The sequence below is a fragment of the Lycium barbarum genome, chromosome 4, assembly GCF_019175385.1.
Source record: "Lycium barbarum isolate Lr01 chromosome 4, ASM1917538v2, whole genome shotgun sequence".
NCBI lineage: Eukaryota > Viridiplantae > Streptophyta > Magnoliopsida > Solanales > Solanaceae > Lycium > Lycium barbarum.
Window position 1 is genome coordinate 128,979,542 of NC_083340.1, and position 13,260 is coordinate 128,992,801.

At 37.3% G+C, this 13,260-nt stretch overlaps 1 protein-coding gene across 1 annotated transcript; it reads left to right on the forward strand.

Moving 5' to 3' along the window:
* The first annotated feature begins 5,284 nt into the window (after positions 1-5,284).
* On the forward strand, positions 5,285-10,852 carry LOC132636434 (malate dehydrogenase, mitochondrial-like). The gene is made up of 7 exons (XM_060353301.1): positions 5,285-5,652; positions 7,973-8,146; positions 8,246-8,414; positions 8,529-8,590; positions 8,724-8,845; positions 9,575-9,692; positions 10,368-10,852. Exons 1-7 carry the CDS (start codon positions 5,410-5,412, stop codon positions 10,506-10,508), a joined length of 1,029 nt encoding a protein of 342 aa, XP_060209284.1. The 5' UTR covers positions 5,285-5,409; the 3' UTR covers positions 10,509-10,852.
* The last annotated feature ends 2,408 nt before the right edge of the window (positions 10,853-13,260 follow it).

Consider the following 13,260-nt stretch of genomic DNA (forward strand, 5'->3'; position numbering starts at 1 on the left):
TATATAACTCCATTGACGAGGTATGTAGGGCTTTCTATTCTCTTTGTGGCATGACTAGAATTCAAATGACCTTTCATTGAAAAATTGTTCCGCTAACTTGGATCGATCACGTTCTATGATAATTGAGCTGATACATACTCATCTATGACTTGTACCAAATTATGGTCCACATCTCCTTTTGGCTATCGATTAAAATACTTTCCTTTCAACTTGTGTCGATTATGTCCCAAAATGGTTAAGTTTACCCTTTTCTCATGAATAACTTGTATTGAAGCACCTTTCATATTTCGTGTCCCTCTTGTTTATCGAATGAAGAATGATATTAGTTATGGTGCTGTTTACATCAAAGTTGAGTTGATTGTACTTCCTTTAATTGAGTTAATCCTTATCTTCTTGTCTATTGCTCCAAGGTGACGAACCCCTCGTTGGCACACTCTTTCCGATAAAAGTTGTGTCGATCATATTTCATAAGAGACTTTGGCTTCGTGAATAATTCATAACAAGATGTTTCCTTGTACTTTTACTTCTTTGGCCTAATGATCAAATAATGATAAACGTAGCGACAATAATGATAGTCGCAAGATAACGACGATAGGTCACCCCGACTCTTTCCATGATATTTCTTCTGAGGTCAGTCTTTCATTGCACTTATATATATGTATTTATTTTCATTACCGAGCCGCGCTATAGTCAGCCGGGTAGGCACTTATATGTGCACCTAGACATGTTTCTTTCTTTACCGAGTCGTGTTGTAGGCGGCCGGGTAGGCACGTAGCTGTGCACCTAGATGTATTTCTTTCTTTACCGAGCCGTGTTGTAGGCGGTCGGGTAGGCACGTAGCTGTGCACCTAAATGTATTTCTTTCTTTACCGAGCCGTGTTGTAGGCGGCCGGGTAGGCACGTAGCTGTGCATTTCCACTGATCAGTTGGGCAGAGATGATGATGAGCTCACCCCACAGAGGGATTTATTATTGTTATATGATATGATATATGCCTCCACAGTGAGGAATGATTTTACGGGCATGCATTTACATTTATGTTATGATTATGGTCGCCCTCAGTGGCCTCGTTCAGAGTTTCAGGTTGTCTCTAGATCTCTTTCCATGATTATCCTTATCTCTTATGCTTATGTTATGTTTACGCTTACCGCCTTACATACTCGGTACATATTTCGTACTGACGCATTTTGTGCGCTGTGATCATGCCCAAAGGTACGGTAGACGGATTGGTGTACCTTTCTCGGTAGGATACCAAAGTTCAGCAGGGGTGTTCGCACTCTATTCTCCGGAGTTACTGGTCAGAGTCATTAAATAGGATGCATGCATATATGTATATATAGAGTATGGCTATGGGTACGTCGGGGCCATTGTCCCGACTAGTTGATGCATATTAGTGCTCTTGGAGGCTTACAAACTTTCAGTCAGTGTACAAGTATTGTGTTTGGTCTTGCCGGCCTTCTGACTAGTTGTCTTTCTTAGTTGTGGCCTTGTCAGCCCTAGTTATGCATATATGAGTTGTTGGGTCTTTTCTGCTTGCAGGTTGTTATGATATACTTCTTACAATTGTATTCAGCGGCCTTGTCGGCCTATGATTCACGTTACAAAGTTCAGATATCACAGTTGGTTCGCTCGGCCCTTCGGGTGCCGGCAACACCCCTGTTATGTCCCGTGTTTTGGTATAATTGGAAATCGAGAAATAATTACGACTTGTGTGTTATAAGGACATAATTTGATTTTAGTGAATATGATTATGTTGGTTATGGAATCATTAATGTCAAGACCTCGGGGAAGGCCGAGGGTAAATTTGGAATTTCGGAAATTAGTTTCGGGAATTACAAAACGGGACGTTTTATGAGTTGGGCCAAGGAAATACAACACAAAATGAGGCCCAAGATTTTGAAGGGGTGGCCGGCCATAGCATTGGCCCAAGCCCACTTTTAAAGGGTCATGTGCTATGCACATGACCCCTATATGGATATATACTAGAGCAACACTTAGTAATTATCAAGAAACAAAGCAAATTCAAGAACACCACACAAAATAGGGGTTCGGCCGAAGGCAAGAATAGAGAGAAAGAAAAATTTCCCAAGCCTTGTTGTTGATCCAAAAATCTTACTTTCTACATAGTTGTGAAGTGCTCAAGACCCTCTTCAACGGGGTATAGTTAGTTTGGCACAAGAGCCTCGTTTGCGACAAGTCGGAAATTCGAGAAAAGGTAAGAATTTTTCCCCTTTAATGTTATGGAATTGATATGAATATGTTAAGGATTGGGAATAGACGAGAATCCCGTAACTTTGATGTATATAGAAAGCCGTGAGTGTGTGTGTATATTGCATGTTGGCCATGAGCCCTAGGAAGAAGAAAGTGATGTGAATTGATCTTGTTTAGTTTGTATAATGTGTCGTTGTGACCTTTGTGTCGTAAATGATTGATTGATGAATTGGATTGGTATTGGAAAATGATTTCGGAACGTTATCGGAAAGTATATACCTTTTGTATATTCGCGTATATCATTGTATATCTTTGATGCAAAAGACTTTAAATATGACTTATAGTTGATGTTAATGAATTCGGAATGAAACGACGCAAGTTAGAACGTTCGTTGTAAGTTTTGGTGTTTTGGGAGAATTATGGAAAGTAATGGATTTTGGGCAATTTCGTGTATGGCTTGGAATGTATTTGGAATGTAATGGCATAATCTTGAATGAGTGAATGAATACAATAATATGGATATAGATTTGGAATTTTGAAGTTTGAATGAAAGATTTCCAACTTGTGTAGTAAGGTAGGCTTTCGAAGTTGAATATGGTTTATATTGTTTGATGATGTTTGGGTTGTTGTTGTTGATGTATTTTGAGCCGAGCTAAGTCTCGAGGGTGTTAGATTTATAGGGGAAGTGCTGCCGAAATTGCGGTAGACAAAAAAATGAAGTTAAAGGCATTTTTAAGCCTAAGAATCTCAATTGGTAACTTTGACCATTTGCAGATTTCGGACGAAACGGGACTTGACATTTGGGAGAGCGTAAGATGTCCGTAAGGTATGTAAAGCTTCCCACTCCTTCGTTTGGCATATCTTAGTATGATAGGCGAATATGAGAACTTCCGGAGCATTTCTGCTCCTCGAAACCCGATCCACAGAAAAGTTACTATTCATTCAATTCAATTGAAGCCTAAGGGCTCTATTTTGGCTAGAATGCCACCACTCGTCCGAAACCTATCGAAATGTGATCGGGTAACTTAGAAATGATTATGTATGACCTTTGGCCTATAAACGTTCGATAAATATGTTCGCCACCTCAATTTGACTCGAGGTGGGCCCGCTACCCCGAAACGCCCTATTTGTCTTATTGGGCTATCTTTGTAAATAAAGTTTGACATGCTACTTTCGATTTTGGAACTTCCTCCTACGGGATATGTTTTGAATATTACGATGCGCTAGGTTACGTTTTGAGCTATACGTACTATTTTGGAAACGTCTTGTGAAATGAAACCTTATATCGACTAAGTATTCGATTATTTTGTATTATGAAATGACTTATGGGATTACTCTGCTTTGAAAGACTATTTTGAAGTATGATTTGCATTTGTTTGCTCACGACTCCGCTCGTGCCTTATTATGACTTCGTTCACCGGTTCCCGGGCCGGTTTTGATTCGTGCGCTTTATGATAATTCGGCCGTATGCTGTGTTACGGTTCCCGAGGCTTCGCCATAGGGCCGGGTTCCGTTTGGAGTTATGCTGTGATATGGCTCGTGATGCGATACGCTCACCTATGATTATGTTTGTGTTCGGGGATGTACGGAGATTTGAAACCTTCTGGTGTTATGCTGTGTGTGGCGACCACGTTCCTAAGCGTTTGCATGATTTCGTTTGCATTATGTATACATATATGATTTTGATACGGATTTTGACATACCGATTTGTACCCCACTTTGTCATTCGGTTTGCTTTCGGTTTTGATCCATATTTCTGTACTCCGTGCTTTACATACTCAGTACATATTTCGTACTGACCCCCTTTCTTCGGGGGCTGCGTTTTATGCCCGCAGGTACAGACATTGGTGATCCTCCACAGTAGGCTTCACTCTTTGCCGTTCCGGAGTACTCCTCTTTGATCCGGAGTCCACTTTTGGTACAGACTCCTTTTGCTTTGTATATATTCTGTACATTTGACTATTTGGGTACGGCGGGGCCCTGTCTCGCCATATGTCTTTGTTTTGAATTCGTAGAGGCCTGTAGTCATATATGTGGGATGAGGGTCCTGTATGTGTTGGTTTGATTTCGTTTTCTGGTCTTAAAGCGGTCTGTTCATTATGATGGCCCCAAATGGCCCTTATGCTTACGTTTGCACTTTTGACCGGCGATGTCTATTCCGCCGCTCAGTTTGTATTTGATATGGCATTTTGATTTGGTGCGACCGCTTAAGACATATTTTGATATAAACTACGTTTGATATGATTTCAAAAAAATTCGGAAATAAGTTTGGATTTGATAATGAATATGTGATTCGGTCTGGGTACCCAGGTAGGGTGCTAGTCGCGGCCCACGGGGCTGGATCGTGACAACCCCCAAGGTTGGGGTATGACATATACAAGGCAATGCTCTAACAGATCATCACATCGTTATGAATGGTAGAGTCAAATATGCTAATCATATGGGACTTATTTCAGATAAAATCTATTAGGTATCTAATATCTTATGCTCTGTGCATTCATGAAATTAACCTACTAGATAATAACGGTCTAGGAATGAAAAATCAACAAAATGAAGTAGAGCTGAAAGTTCCCATCTATTTGTGGATGGAACTTAGTGCAGCAGCCAACTTAAGTAATCAAAATGATATAAATATTCTCAAGCAACTTTATGATTTGGTTTTTTTAAACTGAAAGAGTCAAACTAAAAAAGAAGAGATGAACACAGTTATTATTCTATCTTTTACTTGGGTTATCCTAGTAGTTATTGATATTTTAAATAGTTATATTAGTTAAGGATATTTTAGTAAACTTAAATGTTACTATACAGTATGATACAGTCAAACCAAACAATAAAAATGTTATTAAATCACAATAAACGATACTATACCGTACATTAATGAACCACGGAAAACCACCATCCAAACATAAGCTTAACACTTAATAAAAGTAAATTTTTAAAAATAAAATTAATTATTTCTTAATTTAATAAATGGACATTTGTTTTACCCAAGAAAAAAAAAAAAATATAAGTCACACTGTTTTTGGTCCGGAGGCGGAGGGAGTATTAAAAACAAGAATATATTGGCAAAATACAATAAATACAGTAGTCATCTTAACGCAACTCTATCAACACTGACTCACCTGTCAAAGACCCCGCACCACTTCGAACATTGCTCTCATTTTCCGGCTCTACGTTTTTCTGCACCAAATTATCCATCATGTTGAGATCTCTGGCTCGCAGATCCTCAACCGCCGGCACATCGTACCTCACGCGCCGTGCATTCGCATCGGAATCCGCTCCGGACAGGAAAGTCGCCATTTTAGGAGCAGCCGGAGGGATCGGGCAGCCTTTATCACTTCTCATGAAACTGAATCCTTTAGTTTCCAGACTCGCACTTTACGATATTGCTGGAACTCCTGGTGTTGCTGCTGATGTTAGCCATATCAACACCAGATCTGAGGTTAATTACTCCTAATTCTCGTTTTATGTTGTGTTACTTTCACGAATTCTCAATTATTTAAGGTCTGTTTGGAAAGCCACCCTGCAATTGGAATTGGTGTAACTACTAGGGTAGTAATTACAATCACCCGCTTCTTTGTTATAATGTAATTACAATGTAATTACAAACTTACTGTTTGGTTGCGGAAATGTAATTACATAGTTAGATCTTTAAAAAAATTAAAATTTAAATTAAAATTTATCAACACCAGATCTGAGGTTAATTTCTGTTAATTTAGAGGACATGATCTCCTCTTTTGATTGATTTCTCGTTGCGTTTGTCTCACAAGTTGATCAACCTGTACTGTTATTTCGTCGAGTTTTATTTTGATTCTTATTATATTGTGCTAAGTTAATGTTAGGTATGATAATAAGCTCAATTTTAAAGTATGATGTCGTCAGTAGGCCAAGATTTATCATAAACAAACTTTTACCAAATTTCATCTAAGCATTTGATGTAGCTAATACATGTATTTTTTGGTTTTAATATGACTTTAACATTCAATGATAAATACATGTACTCCAGTGATTATTCTTAATACTAGAATCTCTATACTTTAATCCTTGAAAAAATTTCAAGCAAAAACTCGTTAGCATAACGCTACAAAAATGTGAGATAAATATTACATTCCTCGAGTAAAGATGAAAACTTTACTTTGCTAACATGGGAATTGATTCAAAGTTGGGACTATGGAGAAGCGTTTCACAAAATAAGGTTTTAGGATAAGTAGAAGCAAGACATAATATGTGCACGTTTAGCTCTGCTACCGGAAGGACGAAGGTGAAATGAGATTGGATAAAATCGTGGTGTCACTCAATCTCTTGATGAGAATGACGTGATCGGTTGATCGAAATATATAGATTGAAGTACAAAAACAATAATATACCAGTGTAATCCCACGAGTGGGGTCTAGGGAGGGTAGACTGGGTGCAGACCTTAGCCCTACCTCGTGGAGGTGGAGAGGCTGTTTCCGATAGACCCTTGGCACAAGTGCTACATCGAAATATATAGATTGAAGTGCTCAATCTTTTGCAGAGAATGACGTGATAGATGAAAATGTAGTATATTGGATGATTGATATATTGATTGAAGTGAAAGAGTGCTACGAGATTCCTACATGATGAGAAAATACCTAACAAAGTAAAAGGTAAATTTATAGAATGGTTATGAGATCAACTGATCAACAATGTTATATGGGGTGAATTTTGGTCTCAACTGCTTATCATATCCACAAGATAAGTGTCCCTGAAACTTTAGATTCTAATATAGATGTGCGGTCATATAAGACTGGACTAAATTAGAAATGATCACATCAGACAAAAAATGCTAGTATCACACAGGATAAAATAGTAAAAAGTTGCCATTAGTTTGTTTGACTATGCCTTACATAAACCTACAAACACTAGTTGTTATGTGCGTCGTTGTGGTGATTGAAGATGCTAAAAGGAGATTAGGTTGAACTAAAATCATGTGGAGGAAAGTTGTTTTAAGAGTCGCACCATCTCCCAGCATCAATACAGATTTATCTAAGAATATAGAACAATGAAAACAAAAGCTACCTGTAAGGGATACCAACTAGCTGGATTAAGTCTTTGCCATTGTTACACTAGCTTTAGCTCCAAATAGGAATAAGTGTGAGGTTTGGAGAACTTTAAGTTTTAGGAACTCCTAATTTACCATAAAAGACAAATTACTTACTAATATTAAAATGAAATGGACCCAGCTAGAGCAAGATATATAGAGGATTTATATCGTTGACTCCTGCGAGTTAGAGATTCAGTTATAGTTGATTAATCGCCTGATGTTTTTATTACTTTATAGTCAATATACAAACGTTTCTCAAAATATACGCCTATACGGAGAGATAACAAGTCAGAAATTGTTAACTGAACAAGTGATAAAATATAAAGTTAATTCTTTTCTGATTTATGCATCTATTGCTAATACTTGTAATGTTATACATCACTGAATTTGGTATTCAGTAATACAGCTACATAATTAATGTAGATATTGTGAATATGAGAGTAAAAGTGAAACCAAATGCTAAACAACTAATGCAGAATTTAGTTGGGGGTTTATTTTCAATAACATGGATCTCCGGAAGACCCCTAACTTTTATCCTAATGATGTAATCCTCTGCACAATAACCCAAACAATGGAGTACTTTTTATCCCACTTATGTCACCTGCAATCCACAAACTAAACAACCTGTCAGTGTCTGATCCTATTCCTTGCAGTTCCTTGCAGTTCCTTGACCATTGATTTTTTCCTGGATTCGCAGGTTTTGGGTTTTGCAGGGGAAGAACAGCTAGGGAAAGCTTTGGAGGGAGCTGATGTTGTCATCATTCCGGCTGGTGTGCCACGAAAGCCTGGTATGACCCGTGATGATCTGTTCAACATTAACGCTGGTATTGTTAAGTCTCTTTGCACAGCCATCGCAAAGTATTGTCCTCATGTAAGTGCCCATATTGGTTTACATACGAGTTTAGTTGTTGGCGTAGCAAATACTGATTTTTCCTCTTTCCTCTAATGCCTCCCCTCAAATCTCCAAAAGGCACTTATCAATATGATCAGCAACCCCGTGAATTCCACTGTCCCAATTGCATCTGAGGTGTTCAAGAAGGCCGGAACCTATGATGAAAAGAGACTCTTTGGAGTGACCATGCTTGATGTTGTTAGGGCAAAGACTTTCTATGCTGGAAAAGCTAAAGTTAATGTTGCTGGTATGCATCTTAGTAATTTCCCGGTTTGGATTTGCTACTATTTTTTTTTCTTATTAAACCATCAATTCATGAAAGTTCTTATTCCCTACTTGAAATTTTGGTGTTTTGTTCCAGATGTCAATGTCCCCGTTGTTGGTGGTCATGCTGGCATAACTATCCTCCCGTTATTTTCCCAAGTAATATTTCTTTTCTTCTGTCTTAGACAAGTTATTTAAAAATTACGTCTACCTTGTATTGACTCAAAAAGGATTAATTCCACCTTGTAACTTTACTAATTCTTGTCTTGTTATCTCTAAATGTTGCAAATAGGCCACTCCAAACGGAAATTTGGGAAGTGAAGAAATTGAGGCACTCACCAAGCGCACCCAAGATGGTGGCACTGAAGTTGTGGAGGCCAAGGCTGGAAAGGGTTCAGCCACCCTCTCGATGGCGTATGTTTCTATTCATGCTCTTTTTTACATATTTAGGTTTCGATGTTTTCATGAAAGTCTCTATTTGGTGGCAAGACCTTTTTGGTATTGACAAGGAACACCTGAATAAGTGTCGTGCTGCCAACGAGAGTCAAATTCTTGTAAAGAGGGTCTAGAGTTGCTCGACAACTACGTTTCTACTCTATACTTCAACAAGCTTTATCAAAGCAAAAACTATTCTCTGCCGGTTCCACTTTATGTGAGCATATTTCCTTTCTAGTCCTTTAAAAAAGAAAGACCTCTTTCTAAATCAGGGATAATTTAAGAAACTTTCCATGTTACCCTTTGTGAGAAGCTTTTATAGCCACACAAATGTTATAGAGGGAATATATTTCAACAGGTTTTCACAATACTAATATATGACATGATGATGATCACACCAACCTTTTCTGCATGTGTTGTCGCATGCCAAAACTGGAAATAGCACATGCTGTGCATAGTGACCAACATCGCAAAATCTTGGTTATGTCTTGAATATAAAGTTTGCATGCACCTAGTGTTGTAGAGAACTACTTATCAAACATAAAGTATTGAAGAGAAGTTGTCCATTCAGGATACGGGTAGAAGATGTGGTGATAAAAATTAAAAAGAGACTTCTCTTTGTTGTTAGTGGTAGTATACCACCTTATTGCGTATTCTCCTCTCCCTGTGTGATTACCGGGTTTTGATCAATTTCTTTCACTTCCGCAGCTATGCTGGTGCCATCTTCGCGGATGCTTGCTTGAAGGGGCTGAATGGGGTTCCAGATGTTGTAGAGTGTTCATTCGTACAGTCAACTGTGACAGACCTGCCTTTCTTTGCATCCAAGGTAATGATATCCTCTTCTAACCCTAAATGATACTTGAGTGCCTATTTTCTATTAAACATATCTGTCTTGCCATCGCTCTATTTTGCATCTGTATAGAGGGATCTTCATCTTCTGTCAGTCGCTGACATTATTTCAACTGTGAGAATAAATTGGTGATTCCTCTCATGATGAGGGTATTAAATTGGGAGATTGAGGATGTAGAAAAAAGATAGAAACTATCAAATTTTGATTTCCTAGGATATGAAGTCGGGCTTCGTCTTTCTATTCAATCTGTCGTGTGAGTTTTGACAGGTTGCATTCTGCCAGAACAGATTGTTTTTTTCAAAATGTTAAGAGTACATAGTTTTATGAGTCGAGGTACCACCAATGGTATGCGCAAGTAATATGCATCCACAAATTGTTGATAGTTTTGTCAGTTGATAACCTTGAGTTTACAGCCCCGCAAAAGTTGGTACTCTGTCATCTATGAACTAAAGACTAAGGGTAATTTCACTGTAAAACATTCTTAGGCAAATAATATTACGTCTAACATGATATTCATGCTCTATAATAATCTCCTATTTTACTCCAACTTGTTTGGGGTTAAGATTTAGTTGATTGATTGGCCCAATTGACTGATATGATAAGTCTCCTCTGGTTGGTTCTGATTTTGGCACGTCTTTTAACTCTTTTCAGGTGAGACTTGGGAAAAATGGTGTTGAGGAAATCCTCGGATTAGGCCCACTTTCAGACTTCGAGAAACAAGGACTTGAAGCTCTTAAACCAGAGCTGAAATCGTCCATTGAGAAGGGAATCAAATTTGCCAACGACAATTAAACAAAAAAGAAGTCTATTTTCAAGTTTCCGAGTTCCAATTTTGAATACATTTGAGTGCTTGGGTTAATCCTTTGCGAGTTCCTTGCTGCCTGAGGCTATTAGATTTAGCTTTTAGTTCGAGATAGTAGACGTTAGATATAACCATATATTTGTCGAAAATAATCATTGGCAGACTTGTGATTGATGCATTTTGCTTCAATAATCGATAGCGTTGAACATACTACATGCATGCGATTATGGTCAGTAAATGGCTGGACAGTTGATGTGGGTGAGAAAGGGCAGCAACCTTGCTGTACTGTACTCTATTAATGGGAAATGAAATATAAGAACTTGCAATGAACGAAGTTCAAATGTTCCTTCTCCTAAAGGGTTGTTGCTTTTCGATAATTTGATTGCTTATATTCGTTAGGTGTTTAGCAGCTTTCAATGAAATTTTGTTTTTAACGTTTAAAATCTTTGATTATGTTATTGTTTTGGGGCTCCGTTTGGTGCTTTTTTGGGTTCTCAGTGTAGAGGTATGTTTGAGATAATTTATGTCTAAATATTCACAGAAATTAACGTTTCTTAAAAAAATTAAAAAAAAATAAAAAAATAAAAGGAGAAGAAAGTCACTGTGAAAGGAACTACTATTACCTGTTTGGTTTGTTAGACGAAAATTAATAGGCAGGGTACGGATTATAAGTGGCAGACTTGAACTGATTGTAGTTTTATTTGCTTTTGTGGACTTACTTATTTAATGGAGTAGGTTTTACTCCTTTCGATGTTGATGGGGGTAAAGGTGGCTATACTCTTTTGTAATCACCACATATCCTTTAATCACCACATAGATGCTTCAAATATATAATGCATATTTTATTCATTTTTGTATTTTTTAAATTTCTTCTGTAATGACTATTTGTTCCAACTTTTTGTGTAAACTGGGTATTGGGCCAGTTTATGATTAAAAATATAAAAAATGGTCGGATTTGCTTCTGTACTCTCAATAAAGATTATATTTGCCATTCATTATTTTTTTTTGATATATTTGTCCTTACCATCTAGCTTTTGACACATATCTACTCCTGACGGTTAATTTCCTTGTCCTTACTTTTATTATTGTACGGGTGCCTACATGGATATTATTTTCATCCAATCTAAATCTGATTACAATTAAATCCAACCCACCGTTAGACCTGACTCGATTCTTTCTCAACATCAATACCTTGTGTTTATCTCTTGCAGAGCAGTTAATGGTTTGTGGGTACAAATTATTAGCATTTAAACACTTTACCTTAAAGAACTGTCATCAAACTCATATGTGTAATATTCTATCCTTCAACGATATTTAATTTGTCAAAGGGTTATGTGTTCTTAACGGAACTAAAAAGGAAATAGATAATTTGTGATGAAATTATAAATCTGGAACAAATTTCAAGCTAAATGTATTGATTGAAGATTGAGGACTTCTTTGAAGCATATTTTTTTCTTTATTGAGTTAGCTAATAGGATTACCATTCATCATTTTCAGGAAGTTACTCTTTTACGTTATAACTCAAACACAATTTTTAATATAATATTTATATGCTTTCTAAAATAAACTTTACTCATTAAGATAGGGTGCGGAACACTAAAGTAATTTTACTAATAACTAGGAGACATACATTTACCGTTGCAAAATCAAATCACGAAGAAGTAGGAAACTAACTCCTACTTTCAAGCCGCAGAGGACTCAACAAAAAATAATTTGAAGTCCTGAAGGTTAGCTATTGATAGATTTACTGCAAATCTTTTACGGTCTGTTTGGAAAGCCATGTGTAATATAATGCAACTATCTATTTTATTCCTATAACTAGAAGGGATAGCACGTGCAATGCACGGGCCCAACACGAGTAAAAGCCAAATCGGGCAATTTAGCTCCAACATAGATATGCCTTCAAGCAAAGGTTTGTTCAGTCTCTAAGATCAAAAAATTTATGTATAAAAGTTATAATTATATTTCACTTGACCTGACATGAATAGCGTGTGTGTACAACTATTTTAGAATCTATGCAAAAACTTGAGTTATACAAAAATTCAATAGATCTGCAAAAGTTACTGAATAGGCATGTTGGAGAGATCGAAATGCACCAACCAAATTATCCAGCGTCTCTTCTGGTTCCTCACATTTCTTTATAACCGCGGTGTCCGGGCCAGCTTGCTCGCATCTCGACTAATTCTGCGGGACACCTCATACCTGCCACCTCCCACCAGTAACAGGTACCAGGTAATTCTATCCATCAAGACTAGAACATATGAGAAGAAATCACCTAGTATTTTGTCTCTGGGAATTACACATCACAGACCAAATAAATAAAGCTCCACAGTGGATACACTTCTCCTTTTCTGCATTTGTACTCACAAATTTACTGGATGCTCACATTTCTATATTTATTGGAGGACTCTTGAGCATTGTAAGTGTCGTTGCATCTTGCAATCCTAGCTGTTGCAGTTTTCTATACCACACGAGCAATTTGATGACTGGCATTATTTGGTGTGATTTATACTTCGCCTCCTCTGCTAAAAATCGATTAAAGTCAGTACTTAAGATGAAGAAAGATGATAAAGTAATCAAAATTATCTATTGCTTTGGCAAACTTTGGTATAATAAAACCTTAATTCACCTTTTAACTCTTCGACTTTGTCAATGTGCCACACTGAAAGTTCAAGCAAGGAATAATTGTGTCTTATTGAAGAAATAAGAAATCTCATGCAAGTGTCTCAACAAGAACATTCA

Bases quoted from the DNA above. Each gene is read 5' to 3' on its own strand.
- LOC132636434 (XM_060353301.1), top strand. From the start codon at position 5,410: ATGTTGAGATCTCTGGCTCGCAGATCCTCAACCGCCGGCACATCGTAC. The intron at 8,147-8,245 runs GTAAGTGCCCAT...AATCTCCAAAAG, and splicing joins TCGCAAAGTATTGTCCTCAT to GCACTTATCAATATGATCAG. The intron at 8,846-9,574 runs GTATGTTTCTAT...TCACTTCCGCAG, and splicing joins TCAGCCACCCTCTCGATGGC to CTATGCTGGTGCCATCTTCG.